General features: G+C 48.6%; 2 protein-coding genes across 3 annotated transcripts; one reads left to right on the forward strand and one right to left on the reverse strand.

Moving 5' to 3' along the window:
• Nucleotides 1-1,260: 1,260 nt before the first annotated feature.
• GHR1 (Leucine-rich receptor-like protein kinase family protein) lies at nucleotides 1,261-7,111 on the forward strand. 2 transcript variants are annotated; one of them, XM_087543961.1, is made up of 4 exons: nucleotides 1,261-1,627; nucleotides 1,925-3,224; nucleotides 4,585-6,135; nucleotides 6,270-7,111. In XM_087543961.1, exons 2-4 carry the CDS (start codon nucleotides 2,153-2,155, stop codon nucleotides 6,851-6,853), a joined length of 3,207 nt encoding a protein of 1,068 aa, XP_087400087.1. In that variant the 5' UTR covers nucleotides 1,261-1,627; nucleotides 1,925-2,152; the 3' UTR covers nucleotides 6,854-7,111. The 2 variants fall into 2 exon arrangements, with proteins under 2 accessions (XP_087400087.1, XP_048556686.2); XM_048700729.2 differs by having other exon boundaries at nucleotides 1,261-1,535.
• A 494-nt stretch (nucleotides 7,112-7,605) lies between these two features.
• LOC125537413 (uncharacterized) lies at nucleotides 7,606-9,787 on the reverse strand. Its single transcript, XM_048700730.2, has 4 exons — nucleotides 9,540-9,787; nucleotides 9,371-9,463; nucleotides 8,254-8,627; nucleotides 7,606-8,139 (listed from the first exon to the last, which is right to left on the reverse strand). Exons 1-4 carry the CDS (start codon nucleotides 9,630-9,632, stop codon nucleotides 7,947-7,949), a joined length of 753 nt encoding a protein of 250 aa, XP_048556687.2. The 5' UTR covers nucleotides 9,633-9,787; the 3' UTR covers nucleotides 7,606-7,946.
• Nucleotides 9,788-14,516: the final 4,729 nt, after the last annotated feature.

The raw sequence follows: 14,516 nt of genomic DNA on the forward strand, positions 1-14,516 counted from the left end.
TTTGAACCCCCACCCACATCTCACGTACTACTGCTAGTCGCGTTGAGGGTTCCCCCCGTTCTGTTATCGTGCCTCTTCTACGCGTCAAAGCACCTTCAACTTCTCTACAAACATAATACTACTATATGGTAACCAACACTGTCATAAAAAATAATTGTTAATATTTTTTTTCTAGAATACATACGAGCATGCGTATCATATATTCATAGAAGAAGATGCCAAGATAACCAAAAATAATGATAATATGATAACCAACACGTTTCTCTTCTCATTTACACCAAGGAGATAACGAGGAAATTTGACTTTTTGCTAGATTTCACATGGATCTTGCTAGCCATCCTTTTTAAGCCCAGATGTGTCAAAGCCACTCATGACACAAACCTCGCCACGGCAGACTCATCTCACCGACGAAGGTCACACTAATCAAGAATGATTTGAATCTCCTTCTTCTCCGCGACTGTCGTCATCTCTATGTCGGAACCGATGAACTTCACATTGGCCTCAGTCTCGATCTTTGAGAAGTTGTCCCGATTTGGTGGCCCGAGCCGCCAACACGTTTTGTCAAAGGCGTGGGCGGTGACGTCTGGCTCGTTGTACGTGCTGATCCAATATCGTAAGCCCTCGTGCGTGATCTCATTCGGGAAACGATGGGAGTCCCGTCGATGAACGTCGTGGAAGCCGATGGAGCTCCTCGGTCGGTGGCGGGCAACATTGCGGAGGTTGAGGATGACCGAAGAGGAGAGATGGTAGTGGAACTGCCGCTTGAAGGGTCAACGCGGGCTGCGGATTTCATGGAGGCAGATATGATTGTGCCGACGACTGAAGAGAGGCAGGGGAGGGGGTGGATCTGCCGCATGGATGGCTGATGGCGCCAGATTCCTTACAGGTGGGGCATGGGCAATCGAATTTCGTGACGGCAAAAGAGGTGTCTGTGTGTGTGTGGGGGGGAGGGGGGGTGCTAGATCTGTGACGACGAGTCGCGATGGGGCGGTGCGGTGGCCTGAGCCAGCGGATTTCGTGGTAATGCCTCCCGGGTGAGGGAAGAAAACACGCGCGGGAAGGGGCGGTTTCTTGGGCAACTGCCCTATTATGGGCCTGTTGGAGATGCGCCAAAATATGACACATAAACACCCCCAAGGCCCCAACGCTCACGAAGTAAACCTCTTGTAAGGACCATAACGCAAAAGACACAATAAAGTGGCGCAAGCAGAAAAACAAAAAACTCTTGGTTGCGCGGCCAAACACAGAGAAAAGACACCCCCATTCCCCACTGCCCCCTTGCCACTCCACTCTCCCCCTCCTCCGCCCCACTCTCCTCTTCCCTCTTCTCGGCAGCCGCTCTCCCACCCCCGGCTGCTAGGGTTAGGGTTCCGCATTTGCCCTCTCACCCACGGCCCCCGCTCAGCCCCACGGCATTGCGTTGCCTTGCCTTGCCTCTCCTGCAACCCAGCTCAGCCCAATCAGCCCAATCATCCCCGGAGGCGCCCTGCGTGCCGGTGCCGGCGCTTTGCTTCCGAGTTCTTGTCATTTGCGCGGTAAGGAGATGCATACGCAGCTGCTGCCAGTTGTTTTCTCCGCCGCCGCCCTGCATTTCGAGGATTGGTTTCTCACTTTCTTGGAGGGAGGGGTAATGACTTTCTGCTGCTTTTGAGCTGTGTTGTGTTCATGGCTGAAGCTCTGGTGGGTGGATGCGTTTAGTGGGCGGGGCTCGGCACTTTTTAGTCCTCTTCTACCTGCGTTATTGGAGGTTAAAAGCTGTGGGTTTTTATTAACTGTCCTTGTGTTCTTTCTTTGACAGTTAAGTGTTACACCTAGGTTCTTAGTTTTCCTATTATTACCTGGATGCTCAAAGATTTGGCTCTTAAATTAGTGCACCGTGAAAGCAGGACCTGTGGTTAACTTGCCATTTCTGTGTCCATTTCAGGTTCCAAGGAGTTCATTTGTTGCTTTTCCGTGAGCGTGGGCTGCTGTCTGGCGCAGATCAAGCTGAAAGGGACAAGTGCTAGCTGTGTCTACTAGTACCTGTGGAGTCCTGTGTGATAGTAGGTACAGTCACAAGCTCAGCCCATATTTCGCCCCGGGAAATGCCTCAGGTGCTGCGTTCTTGAGGCCTGCTAGCTTCCAGTCTTTCCCGTGAAGGAGCGTCAATCCGATGGGGTTTGTTGGCAGATTTTTGTTTTTGCTCTTGCTGGTGGTCACCACCCCTGCCTTGGGCCAACTGCCGTCGCAGGACATCCTCGCGCTCCTGGCCTTCAAGAAGGGAATCACTCATGACCCTGCCGGTTTCGTCACAGACTCCTGGAATGACGAGTCAATTGACTTCAATGGCTGCCCGGCCTCCTGGAACGGTGTCGTGTGCAATGGCGCCAGCGTGGCTGGAGTTGTGCTTGACGGCCATCGGATCTCCGGTGTTGCCGATCTCTCCGTGTTTGCCAACCTGACCATGCTTGTCAAGCTCTCCATGGCCAATAACAATCTCTCCGGGAGCCTCCCTAGCAATGTGGCCAGTCTCAAGAGCTTGAAGTTCCTCGACATCTCCAACAACCGGTTCTCGGGTCCAATCCCTGATGATATTGGCAGTCTCCGGAGCCTGCAGAACATGTCGCTTGCCGGGAACAACTTCTCAGGCACATTGCCTGATTCCATTGACGGGCTCGCGTCGCTTCAGTCGCTGGATGTGAGCGGCAATGCTCTGTCTGGCCCATTGCCGGTGGCTCTGAAAGGTCTTCGGAGCATGGTTGCTCTGAACCTCTCATATAATGCCTTCACAAAGGGCATTCCTGCTGGGCTTGGCCTCCTTGTGAACCTCCAGTCTGTGGATCTGAGCTGGAATCAATTGGATGGTGGTGTCGATTGGAAATTCTTGATTGAGTCAACTGTTACTCATGTTGACTTCAGTGGAAACTTGCTCACCAGCACCACCCCCAAAGAACTCAAGTTTCTCGCAGACATTTCAGAGACAGTTGTATATCTGAACCTTAGCAACAACAAGTTGACTGGGTCACTGATAGATGGAGTTGAGCTCTCAACTTTTGGGAGGTTGAAGGTGCTTGATCTGAGTAGTAATGAGCTGTCTGGAGACCTCCCAGGATTCAATTATGTTTATGATCTTGAAGTTTTGCGCCTTGCAAACAATGGATTCACTGGGTTTGTACCTAGTGGACTTCTAAAGGGAGATTCTCTGGTGTTGAACCAACTGGACCTTAGTGCAAATAACCTGACAGGTATAAGCTCTAATTCAGAATTTATGTTTTTGATCCCCTTGCTATTTCATTTTATGCATGGCATGCAATGCTCATTCTGATTATATTGGAAGTTTGATCCATCTATTTTTGGGTTTTTATCTCGCACCTGGTTTCTTTCTTTATTTATGTCAGCTGATTTTTTTTAAAAAAAGGGCAACCTGGTGCATGTAGCTCCCGCTTGCGCAGGGTCCAGGGAAGGGTCCGACCACTTTGGGTCTATAGTACGCAGCCTTTCCCTACATTTCTGTAAGAGGCTGTTTCCAGCACTTGAACCCATGACCTCATGGTCACAAGGCAGCAGCTTTACCACTGCGCCAAGGCTCCCCTTCTTATGTCAGCTGATTTTGTTATGACAAATATGATCTTAGCTGGTGATTACTGGAAACAAGTTGATCTCTCACTGGTCAGTGGTTGACTTAGTATGGTACCAGTTTGTCAATTCTATATAGCAAATTGTCTGTTCAGAATCACATTTCTATGCGCAAATGGATGTACATATTGCTGTCTACTGTGGCATTGCCTACAAACTAAATCGATTTCCTCCTTTGCAACTACTTGATTGGGGATTGCTCGCATGATAAAGTTTGGGCGTGCAGAGTCAAGTTGTTACAGAGATATATATCCCATTAGCATAGTTGGGAGTTGATGATATGGCATAACACTACAGATGATATGGAGAAGTTATGTGAGTGAAATTAAGTATGCTATGCATTTCATGCATCTCACCAAACCTATTAGATTGCTGATAATTATGTGCATATTTTTGACATGATGAGAAGCAGGTTAGTTAGGATATATATCCTGAAGGAGAAGTGAAGGGGGATGACCCAACAAACCAAACGATTTTGTTTAAATAAACTGCAATATGCATTTCTGTTGTCAGTACATATTGCATGAGAGTAGCAGTTCATGTGTATTACCATTAGTAATCTTCTGCTGGGTTAATTTCCTATCAGATGCCATGCTTCATTCACCTTTCTTGGTAGATCATTTACCACTGTAAGGCAGAGTGGCCTACAGTATGCAGGACAGCGCTAGGCCATGTGTTGTTGGCTAGCCCTATGCAGTACAGAGCTAAGCTATGGTTGTGTCGTACAGTTCCATTTCATAATTATGGCACTGGCATCTGATGCTTCACAGATGCGTCTGATGTAAAATTATCTTTCCTTTTCTCAGCATTAGAAAAATGTGGAAAATCCATGTGTAAATGCATGCATAATTATCTGCAGTTTTACTTTTGTAGCATGGCATTGTCTACGATGATAATCTGTCAGTATCTGCCCATCAGTTTCTAAGTGTTAGTTTTTTCCTACTAACTGTAGTTCTCTGTGCTGTGCAGGTCATATCAATATGATCACATCAACTACCTTGCAGATCCTTAATTTGTCCTCAAATGCTCTTTTTGGGGATCTACCATTGCTTGCTGGGAGCTGCACTGTGTTAGATCTATCAAATAACCAGTTTCGAGGAAATTTATCAGTTTTTACCAAATGGAGCAATGACTTGGAATATGTTGACCTCAGCCAGAACAATCTAACTGGGAGTATGCCTGATGTGAGCTCACAATTCCTTCGCCTAAACTACCTGAACCTTTCTCATAATTCTCTAGCTGATACCATACCTGAAGCTGTTGTTTTGCATCCCAAACTTACTGTCCTTGACCTCAGCTCCAATCAGTTTAGCGGTCCTATTCCTGCTAATCTACTCTCTTCCTCCATGCTGCATGAGCTCTACATCCAGGATAACATGCTTACTGGTGGCGTGTCGTTCCCAGGATCCTGGTCCAAAAATTTGAGTCTTGAAGTGCTTGATATTTCTGGAAACCATTTTAGTGGCAGCCTCCCTGATGATGTAGTATCCTTGTCTGGCCTCCGTGTCCTTGACATATCCTCAAACAACTTCTCCGGAGCTTTACCAGCCACTGTCACTAAGCTTGCAGCACTTACTGCACTTGACATATCAACGAACCAGTTCACGGGGCCACTGCCAGACGCACTTCCGGATACTCTTCAGTCCCTCAATGCCTCTTATAATGACCTATCTGGTGTCGTGCCTGTGAACTTGAGAAAGTTCCCAGAATCTTCTTTCCATCCTGGGAACTCGAGATTAGAGTATCCTGCTAGCTCATCTGGATCCGGCAATTCCCACTCTGGTTCAGCAGGTGGCAAATCACTCAGCACAGGTGCTAAAATAGGACTTGTAGCAGCTAGCATTGTTCTTCTTGTCATCCTTATCCTTATTGCTATTGTATGCCACTACAAGCGGATCTCACGGCAGTTCCCTAGCTCAGAGAAGGTCTCTGACAAGAACCTCCACAGGGCTACTAAAGACATTGAGAGCATGAAAAGAAAGGACAACAAAGGTAGTTCGGAGGTGTCGGCGGATGATCTTGGTGCTCCTCGAAAGGGCTCCACATCTGAAGCACCGAGCCAAGAAGAGAAGTTGTCAGGTGTGGGGGCATTTTCACCATCCAAGGGGAGCCGCTTCTCTTGGTCACCGGATTCTGGAGAGGCGTATGGACAGGAAGGCCTAGCACGGCTGGACGTCAGGTCACCTGACAGGTTAGCAGGGGAGCTGCACTTCCTGGATGAGACCATCACGCTCACACCGGAGGAGCTGTCAAGGGCGCCAGCTGAAGTGCTTGGGAGGAGCAGCCACGGAACTTCGTACAGGGCAACGTTGGAGAATGGTGTATTCTTGACAGTGAAGTGGCTGAGAGAAGGTGTTGCGAGGCCCAAGAAAGAGTTCACCAAGGAGGCCAAGAAATTTGCAAACATCCGGCATCCCAATGTAGTTGGCTTGCGTGGATACTACTGGGGTCCAACACCACATGAGAAACTCATCCTGTCAGACTATGTTTCGCCGGGAAGTCTGGCTAGCTTTTTGTACGGTAAGACTGTAATGCTCTCAGTTCATTGATTTCCAATTTCTGCAGATGCATTAATAATCTAATAAAGAACCTCCTCATTCTATAAACTTATTGAGTCATTAACTCAACCTTCCTGTGTGTATGTTACTGAGCAGATCGGCCGGGGAGGAGAGGCCCTCCACTGACCTGGGCGCAGCGGCTCAAGATCGCGGTTGATGTGGCACGTGGCCTGAATTACCTCCATTTCGACCGTGCAATGCCTCATGGGAACCTCAAGGCCACCAACATCTTGCTGGACGGCCTTGACCTGAATGCCCGTGTCGCGGACTACTGCCTGCACCGCCTGATGACCCAGGCCGGCGTTGTCGAGCAGATTGTCGACCTGGGGGTGCTGGGTTACCGTGCCCCGGAGCTGGCGGCATCCAAGAAGCCATCCCCCTCGTTCAAGTCTGACGTCTACGCCTTTGGTGTTGCGCTGCTTGAGCTCCTGACTGGCCGATGCGCGGGCGACGTCATCACGGGGTCTGAAGGTGGCGTCGACCTGACCGACTGGGTGCAGCTGCGGGTGGCGGAAGGCCAAGAATCGGAGTGCTTTGACCCGGCCATGGCTTCGGACTCGGAGAACCCGCAGGGGGTGAAGGGCATGAAGGAGGTGCTGGGCATTGCGTTGAGATGCATCCGACCGGTCTCCGAAAGGCCTGGGATCAAGTCTGTGTACGAGGATCTTTCATCAATCTAGCTAGCCACCATCATTCTGTAGCTTTAGAGTTGGATGCTCATGTGCTGTTAGTTTGTGCCTCAAACTCTAGTGTTTCTGTAGGTGTGTGGCATCAACTTGATGCCTGCAAGTTCAGATGGCAATGTCTCATTGGTTGCCTAGTGCCGCCGTGTTGTACTTACATTGTTTATTATGGAATCTGCTTTTGCAAGTAGATTAGCCAACTTTAGGGGAGTGCCCTCACCTGTCTTTTGAAATACGAAGTTCTTCTGTAGTTTACTCCTGTCAGGTGTACTGATCCGCACGTCACTTCTGTAGTTTCATATAGAGATTCATGCAGCAACCTGCACATTGATTTGCCAGCAGTGCTTATCAAATCTAGAAAGCTAAACAAGCAAAGACACTATTTAATTTCATTACTTTATTTCGTGGAAGAAAAGGCAAATTTCTTTTAGAAGGGGATGAATCTGTAGCCAACTTGTGTTCACTGAATTGGAGGGAAACCGTTTTCAAAAGAAGAAAGGCTCACGCCATAAGTAAGATTCAGTGAAAAACGTTACCCTCCAATCACAGCTGTTCATGCTTCATAATATCAACTAGTCAAGTCTACAAAATTCTTCTCCAAGTATTGCAGGTGCTCAGATTCATCACAAAACCAAACCTCATTCGTAGATAAGGATACCAAACGGTAAGCCAACACATCTTTTTCTCAGCCAAGCCTTCAGGGCGCATAAAATGAGTTGTATTCTAGTGTTACTTTGAGACGACTGCAATATGACAATCCTATCACTTGGCTTTCTCTTATAGCTTCTCTTGCAGGTTCTAACAAGCACCACAAACGGCACATACACTACTAACCAAGGAAACAGTCAATAACTACCACACTACACCAAATACCAGCTCAACATAGTCATCTGGCCACTCCAAAACAAAAAGAAGGACTCCATGTTCCTCTAATCCAGATCTTTGCTAGTATCCGTGCAAGCCTTCCCACGAATGCACCATTACAACGGCACACAGAGAGAAACCAAGAAATAGTAAAATGTTACTCTGCTACTCCAAATACCAGCTCAGCCTAGTCATATCTGTCATCTCAGTTCTACACAAGACCAATCTAGATCTTTCCCAGTATAAACAGAAGCCCTCCCATGAGGCCAGCAGCGGCACACACTTTTGCAACCTTCTTCACCTTCTCCATGTTCTCTACCTCCTCCACCCTCTCCATGCTCTCTACCTCCTCCACCTTCTCCGCCTCCTCCACCTCCTCCGCATGCTTCAGGATGGATATTTGCAATTCATGATACTCCCTTCCAAAATAGACACAAAGAGATATACATGTTTGGATCAACACGAGTTATCAAAACTAACAGTAGTAAATTGCTTCTTACGCCAAAGAGAACAGATTGTTATAATCCCTTTACCTCAAAGCATTGATATAGTCATCTCCATCCTTCCATAACATTTTCATCTGTTCGTCAATCAAGCGACCCTTAGACTCATGGATGGCCCAATCTTTGTCATAGTCATCCTCCAATCTGCGGTATATTGCATTGATTCTGGCGGAATCCTCTCGGCCATCACGTATTTTGGCAAGAAGTTTCCTAAGGCCATCCAGTCTTACCCTAAACATAGAATTAGCAACCCTAGAGTCATGCAGCGCTTTCTTTATCATTTCCCTACGCTCCTTAATATTCTTTTCCATGTTGTCCAGTGGCTTCTTACTGTCCTTGAGATCCTTCAGTTTATCCAGCAACGACTTTGTACTTTGAACAGCAGTGCAGCAGCGTGGTTCACCCTGCATTTTAATCGACTTCAGTAAAAAAAAGTAGATGATACATCAATGTCAAATGTAAACCATTCAAATCATGTTAACAAAAAGAACACACTTAATCAATATCAACTTCATATTTCTGCATTTATAGGAAATCAGACAGCTACATTTGGATTAAAGTGATTCCTCAGGTGTAGGTATTTCTCTGCTTGGCCTTTGAAGGAAGGCTAAATACAAACGACAATATCCCGGGAACATGACGTGGGCAGTGTCCATTGCACTGGCGTCGAGCGAAACCGATCACATGGCGCTCTGGCTCTGCTGTAAATTATTGACGCGACATGTTTGGAGAGTGCTCTCGCTGAATCATGCTGCCTCCAGTTGAAGCAAAATTACAGAGAATCCGTACGGCCCCATAGCTACACTGAAGGTACATACTTGCCAACTGACGTTGCTGCCTGAGCTATGCATTGAATCATGGAAGGCAAGAAATTCAAGGGTTTTCGACAGTCAGTCCAGCGTGGGCATCAGGTTGCAGATAAAAGAAATGAAATCAAGGCAGTCTCGAACAAGCAGAGGGACAGAGACAGGGCTTGGATTGACATATCTCCCAACCTCTAAATGTTGGGGGATAAAGCAAGCAAATAAAAATTTCCACCCCCAACTCCTTCTAACCTCTCCGAGCTCGGGAAAGCGACCAGCAATTTCGGTGGATTTGGGAGGTCGGAGCCCTTTACTTTTCTAGCTGACTATATGCAGATCATTACCTTTGGAATTGGAGGAGCCCTCCTTGGAGTAACCTCCCTCAGAAGGGGAGGCGGCAGGGGCGCGTGGCACACGGCTGGGGGTCTGGCGGCGGCCTGGAGAGGGGAGCGAAGTCAGCGCGTCCAGTCGAGGCGAGGGCCCAAGGGAAATCAAGCAGCGAAACCATCTTACCTTGGAGTACGGTGCGGGGAATAGACAGCGCAGCATCGAAGATGGCGGCAGAACTGCGTGCCGGCGGAGCAGGGGGCGGAGGGCCGCGGCCATGATCGCCGCCGCGTGGAGGCGCCTGTCACGCCTGCACCTTCGATACACAGTTCTGAAACTATGTTTGGAGAAGGGCTGCTTGGTTGCCACCCTGACCAAATTTTGCCTCGAGACCTGCCGGAGGTGTGTTTGGTTGGAGGCCTGAAGCTCGGCCTTCATCACCATCTGCAAAGCCTTTCTTCAGGCCCGGCCACATTAAATCAAGCAAGGATTAGCGCCATTTGCGCGCTCTCAGTCATTCATCAGGTGTCATGCTTTGGGCATTTTTTTTGATTTTTTTATTTTTTCGCACGCATTTTCGGTTTTTAAAACGGTTTTCCACCGGTTTTCTTTAGCTTTTTGATAAAAAAGATGTAATTTTTTTTGCACGAAAAAACGCGTTTTTTTCTTTCGTGAGAGTCACGGTTTTGCTTTCGCGAGAGTCACGGCCGTGCCTCTCGGAAACGAAAAAAACACGTTTTTTGTTTTGTTTTTCTTTCGTGAAAGTTACGGTTTTGCTTCCGCGAGAGGCACAGGTGTGTTTTCGCGAGAGTCACGGCCGTGCCTGTCGAAAATGAAAAAAGCGTTTTTTAACTTTTTTCTCTTTCGTGAGAGTCACAGTTTTGCTTCCGCAAGAGTCACGTCCGTGTCTCTCGGAAACGAAAAAACACGTGTTTTTTTCTTCCGCGAGAGTCACGGTTTTACTTTTGCGAGAGTCACGACCGTGCCTCTCGGAAACGAAAAAACGCGTTTTCTGTTTTTTTTCCTTTCGCGAGAGTCACGATTTTGCTTCCGCGAGAGGCACGATTGTGCTTTCGCGAGAGTCACGACCGTGCCTCCTCGGAAACGAAAAAAAACGTGTTCTCTTTTTTCTCCTTCCGCGAGAGGCACGAGCGTGCCTCTTTCGGAAAGGGAAAAAACCCGTGCTCCCGGTTCGGTTTTTTCGTCTGATTTTTTTCGGTTGTTTTTTTCGTGAAAAAAAGTTCGTAAGAACCTATCAACATGGATCTAGTTTTGAAGATCTCAATGCGAGGAATCCAACAGTGAAAACGGTTCGATATTTGGACGCACGGTTTGAGAGATAAAACGTTTTGAATAAACAAATCTACGAAAAAAAGGGAAAACTCCCATGTTGCAACAAGTGGCGCGCTGCATGTGCGCCACTTGTCGCAACCAGGGGGAGTTGGAGTGATCTTTGAAACGAGTACCCCCTCAACTAGTGATTTCGGGCTAAAGGTGTTCAACAAAGTCCAAGATTGTTGACGGCCAACAGGCGGACTGCGGGGCGGGGGTGGGGGGGTGGGTGGGCATGGTCAGCAAGCTCCCCGGGGTTGAGTGGCCAGACGGTACTTTCATAGAAACCGTCAAGATCTGGCAGAAGAAGTGGTTCTACATCACGAAACCGCGAGGTGCGGCTTAGGCGGAGATCCTCGCCTTCCGATCCAGATCCCCACTAGGCTGGTCTCATGGACCAAGAAAGGCCTAGACTAGGGGTCCACCATAGAGGTGGAGTCGCTTCAGAGCCGGATATCCAAGATGATGAAGAAGAAGGTCGAGTTACCCAACGTAATTCAGATCATGCTTCACCGACGACTCCTGCCCTATCAAGACCGGGCCGTCCCCATGTGGTCCTACAAGCCCGAAGGCCCTGTCACCGTGCTCCGCTACTACCACACCTCCCATGAAAAGTTGTGGAAGGTGATGTTCAAGCCTCAAACAGACTGGCCAGCCACGGAGGACATCGGCCTAGATGCCGTGACGCCTCCTCGGGAGGTATGACAAACTTTACCATTATGTTCGGATATTCCTTTTTTGATGAGGTACTTATTTCTTCCTTCTCCTTCGCACAGAGATGGCTGAAGAAAGCTATGTAGATCGATAGCTCAGCCCTGCTGCCTGAGGCCCCCAGGATGGTCCTGCTAACAGAAATATTGGCCGTGGTGCCGTACAAGGCACCACAGAAGAAGGAGAAGAAAAATGGTGAAAAGAGGGAGGCCCGAGAGGGCCTCCACCCTAGAGGACTCCCGGACACTAAATCCGGGGAAACCCAAGCCCCCTCCGCTCATGATGGAGAGCAGGGAGAGGAGGGGAAGGATAGTGACTCTTCCCAAACAACGAAGAGGGCGGCGTCATATGACGCTGAGGAGGATCAGCCTCCTCCTGCTCCGAAGAGGTAGTGCATGGCCAAGATGGCCCTGTCTGACGACATCTCGAACTCCGCGGAGGAGTCTGGGGCTTCCGAAGAGGTTCCCCAAAGGAACCCCAGGGTCAAGCCTCCCGCCTAGAGGTACGTATCTAAAGACATTCCAGTGTATCCATACTAAGTTCATCACTAGCCATATGCATGTGTTTAATATCACATCCCTCCTCGCGATTTCCCCATCGATCGGGTCTCATAGGGGGATTCTCCACCAGCCGAGCTAGCGGAGAGCGGGACCGCGTCACGGACCACGCCTCCTCTGGTCGTCAAGGATACTAGGAAGGTGTTGTCCCAGAAGACCCCTGCGGGGCCAATCACTAGGGGCGGGGGTGATGATGTAAGTGCATCTAGTGCCCCTTAGTGATTTTGGTGTATTGAAGACTTATAGGTTAAGGGACTAATGCGTTTGTGAGTGTACACAGGTCTATAAGTCTATGAGGAGTTTAATATTTACAGAGAAAGTCGACCCCTACAAATGAGGTTCTTCGACTGAAGACTTTGTATTTCTGAAGACTTTCTGAAGACTTTGAAAGTGAAGAAATTGGTGTGACCTTGAAGACTTGGTATTCATTCGAGGAACATGAAGCATGAAGACTTTTGTTTTCGTAGTTTCATTTTCTCTTTTTTGAGTCATAGGAAACACCGTACTGTTAAAGGGGGTCGAGGAAATACTAAGGAAAAATTTCCAAGTGATGCTCAACTCAAAATCCTTGTAACACCCCGGATATGATTTTCCCAATATGTATTCCAACTCTTGCTGTTTCCGGCCTTAAGTTATTTTATTTTCTCGGGTTCGGGTTTTTGTCTCCGTGTGTTGTTCTCATTGTCATGCATCTCATATCATGTCATCATGTGCATTGCATTTGCATACGTGTTCATCTCATGCATTCGACCATTTTCCCCGTTGTCCGTTTTGCATTCCGGCACTTCGTTCTCTTCCGGTGGTCATTTCTACCTTTCTTTCGTGTGTGGGGATTAAACATTTCCGGATTGGACCGAGACTTGCCAAGCGGCCTTGGTTTACTACCGATAGACCGCCTGTCAAGTTTCGTATTATTTGGACTTCGTTTGATACTCCAACGGTTAACCGAGGGACCGAAAAGGCCTCGTGTGTGTTGCAGCCCAACACCCTTCCATTTTGGCCCAAAAACCCACCAAACCCTCTCCATCATCTAAGCGTTCGATCACGATCGCATGGCCGAAAACCGCACCTCATTTGGACTCTCCTAGCTCCCTCTATGCCTATATAAAGGTCTCTCCCCGAAATTTCGGATGAAACCCTAGATCCCTCCCTCTCCTCGCGCGCCGGACAAAAGCATCGCCGGCGGACATGTCCGTTTCTACCTCCGGCACCGCCCGCAGCCTATCCTAAGGTGACACGTGGCCTGCCGCCGCCTCCCACCGCCGCGGCCCGCCCGGCCCGAGGCCGGCCCCCGCGGTCCGAAGAGGCGCGCCATCCCGCGCCTTCGCCCCGCCGCCGCCTTCCTCAACGCCGACGCACCCCACCACCGCGCGCAGGTCGTCGACCGCCTCCGCTGCCCGCCAGCTCGCCGGCCGCCGCCACCAAGACGCCGCCTCATCGCCTCCTCGCACCGGGAGACGCCGCCCGCGGCCACCTCGGCGTCTGTGCCCGCCGGCGCCGCCTCCTCGCCGCCCCTCGTCGCCGGCAAGCGCCGCCCCGGCCGGACTCTTCTTCTCCGGCGACCTCGACTCCGTCTCCGGTGATCCTTGTTCCGCGCGTGAACAGTAGATCCAGATCCGGATTTGTCTCGGGTTGACTTTCCGTCCCTAACCCTAATTTTTTTGCCTATGTTCGTCGTGCCGTAACTCCTCATCCGTAGCTCCGTTTTGGGCATATAGCATATCAAAATGTTCGCCTCAGAGAGCACATCATTTCATCTCATTGCATCATTTTCATTTGAGTTCATCTTGATGCCCGAAATGCTGTTAGAAGAGTGCTATTTGAGTTAATTGTCAGATCTGCTGCTCCACTTAGCTATTTGTCATTTTTGCCATGATTAATGTGTGCATGATATGCCCTGGTTCTCTACATATGTTTTGTTAAGGGTTTTGCCATCTTTCCAGAGATGCAACCCATATATTTTTGTGATGTGTGTGGTGACTAGCACAAGCTTGCAAAGTGAGGCACTTGGTAATGCTGATTTCAGGGACTTAGCATTTCCACTAAGTCCTTGAGCTGTTTATTTCATATGGCCATATGTTCATGTTGTTTCCTAGTGATCCGTGCCTCTTTTGAGGATGATCAGTAAGGATGTTTTGTTAATCTTGTAGTGCTCTATCCATCCATGTCTTTGTTTGCAATTATGGAGCACCCTAGCTTGAGTCACTCGAGCTCTACTTTTACTATTTCGTGAATCTGAGCAGATTGTCTACTTGTTAGCGATTTTGCCGAGGATGTTGTAGTTGATCCGTGCATGCTATGTTATTGTTCTTGCCATGTCTAGCTTGTATTTTGTGTATTCTTGATGGGTGTATACTTAGCTTGTCATGAATTGCTCTGTAGTGAGTGCATCGAGCTCGTAAACATGCCTACTTGATATCTGTTTTCAGCATGCTCCAGTTTTCACTAAGTCTGTGATCTGATTATGTTTTTGCCATGTTCACATGCTCGCAAATGTATTTTCTGATCCCTTTTGGCTCAAGGTCACTAAGGGACTTTTGTTAAGCTCTTTGAGTAGCTCCAT

The sequence above is a fragment of the Triticum urartu genome, chromosome 2A (assembly GCF_056163025.1).
Source record: "Triticum urartu cultivar PI428250 chromosome 2A, HENAU_Tu73, whole genome shotgun sequence".
In the NCBI taxonomy this organism is placed as follows: Eukaryota; Viridiplantae; Streptophyta; class Magnoliopsida; order Poales; family Poaceae; genus Triticum; species Triticum urartu.

Bases quoted from the DNA above. Each gene is read 5' to 3' on its own strand.
- GHR1 (XM_087543961.1), top strand. From the start codon at position 2,153: ATGGGGTTTGTTGGCAGATTTTTGTTTTTGCTCTTGCTGGTGGTCACC. The intron at 3,225-4,584 runs GTATAAGCTCTA...TGTGCTGTGCAG, and splicing joins TAGTGCAAATAACCTGACAG to GTCATATCAATATGATCACA. The intron at 6,136-6,269 runs GTAAGACTGTAA...GTTACTGAGCAG, and splicing joins TCTGGCTAGCTTTTTGTACG to ATCGGCCGGGGAGGAGAGGC.
- LOC125537413 (XM_048700730.2), bottom strand. From the start codon at position 9,632: ATGGCCGCGGCCCTCCGCCCCCTGCTCCGCCGGCACGCAGTTCTGCCG. The intron at 9,464-9,539 runs GTAAGATGGTTT...TCCCCTCTCCAG, and splicing joins TCCCCGCACCGTACTCCAAG to GCCGCCGCCAGACCCCCAGC. The intron at 8,628-9,370 runs GTAATGATCTGC...ATTAAAATGCAG, and splicing joins GGGCTCCTCCAATTCCAAAG to GGTGAACCACGCTGCTGCAC.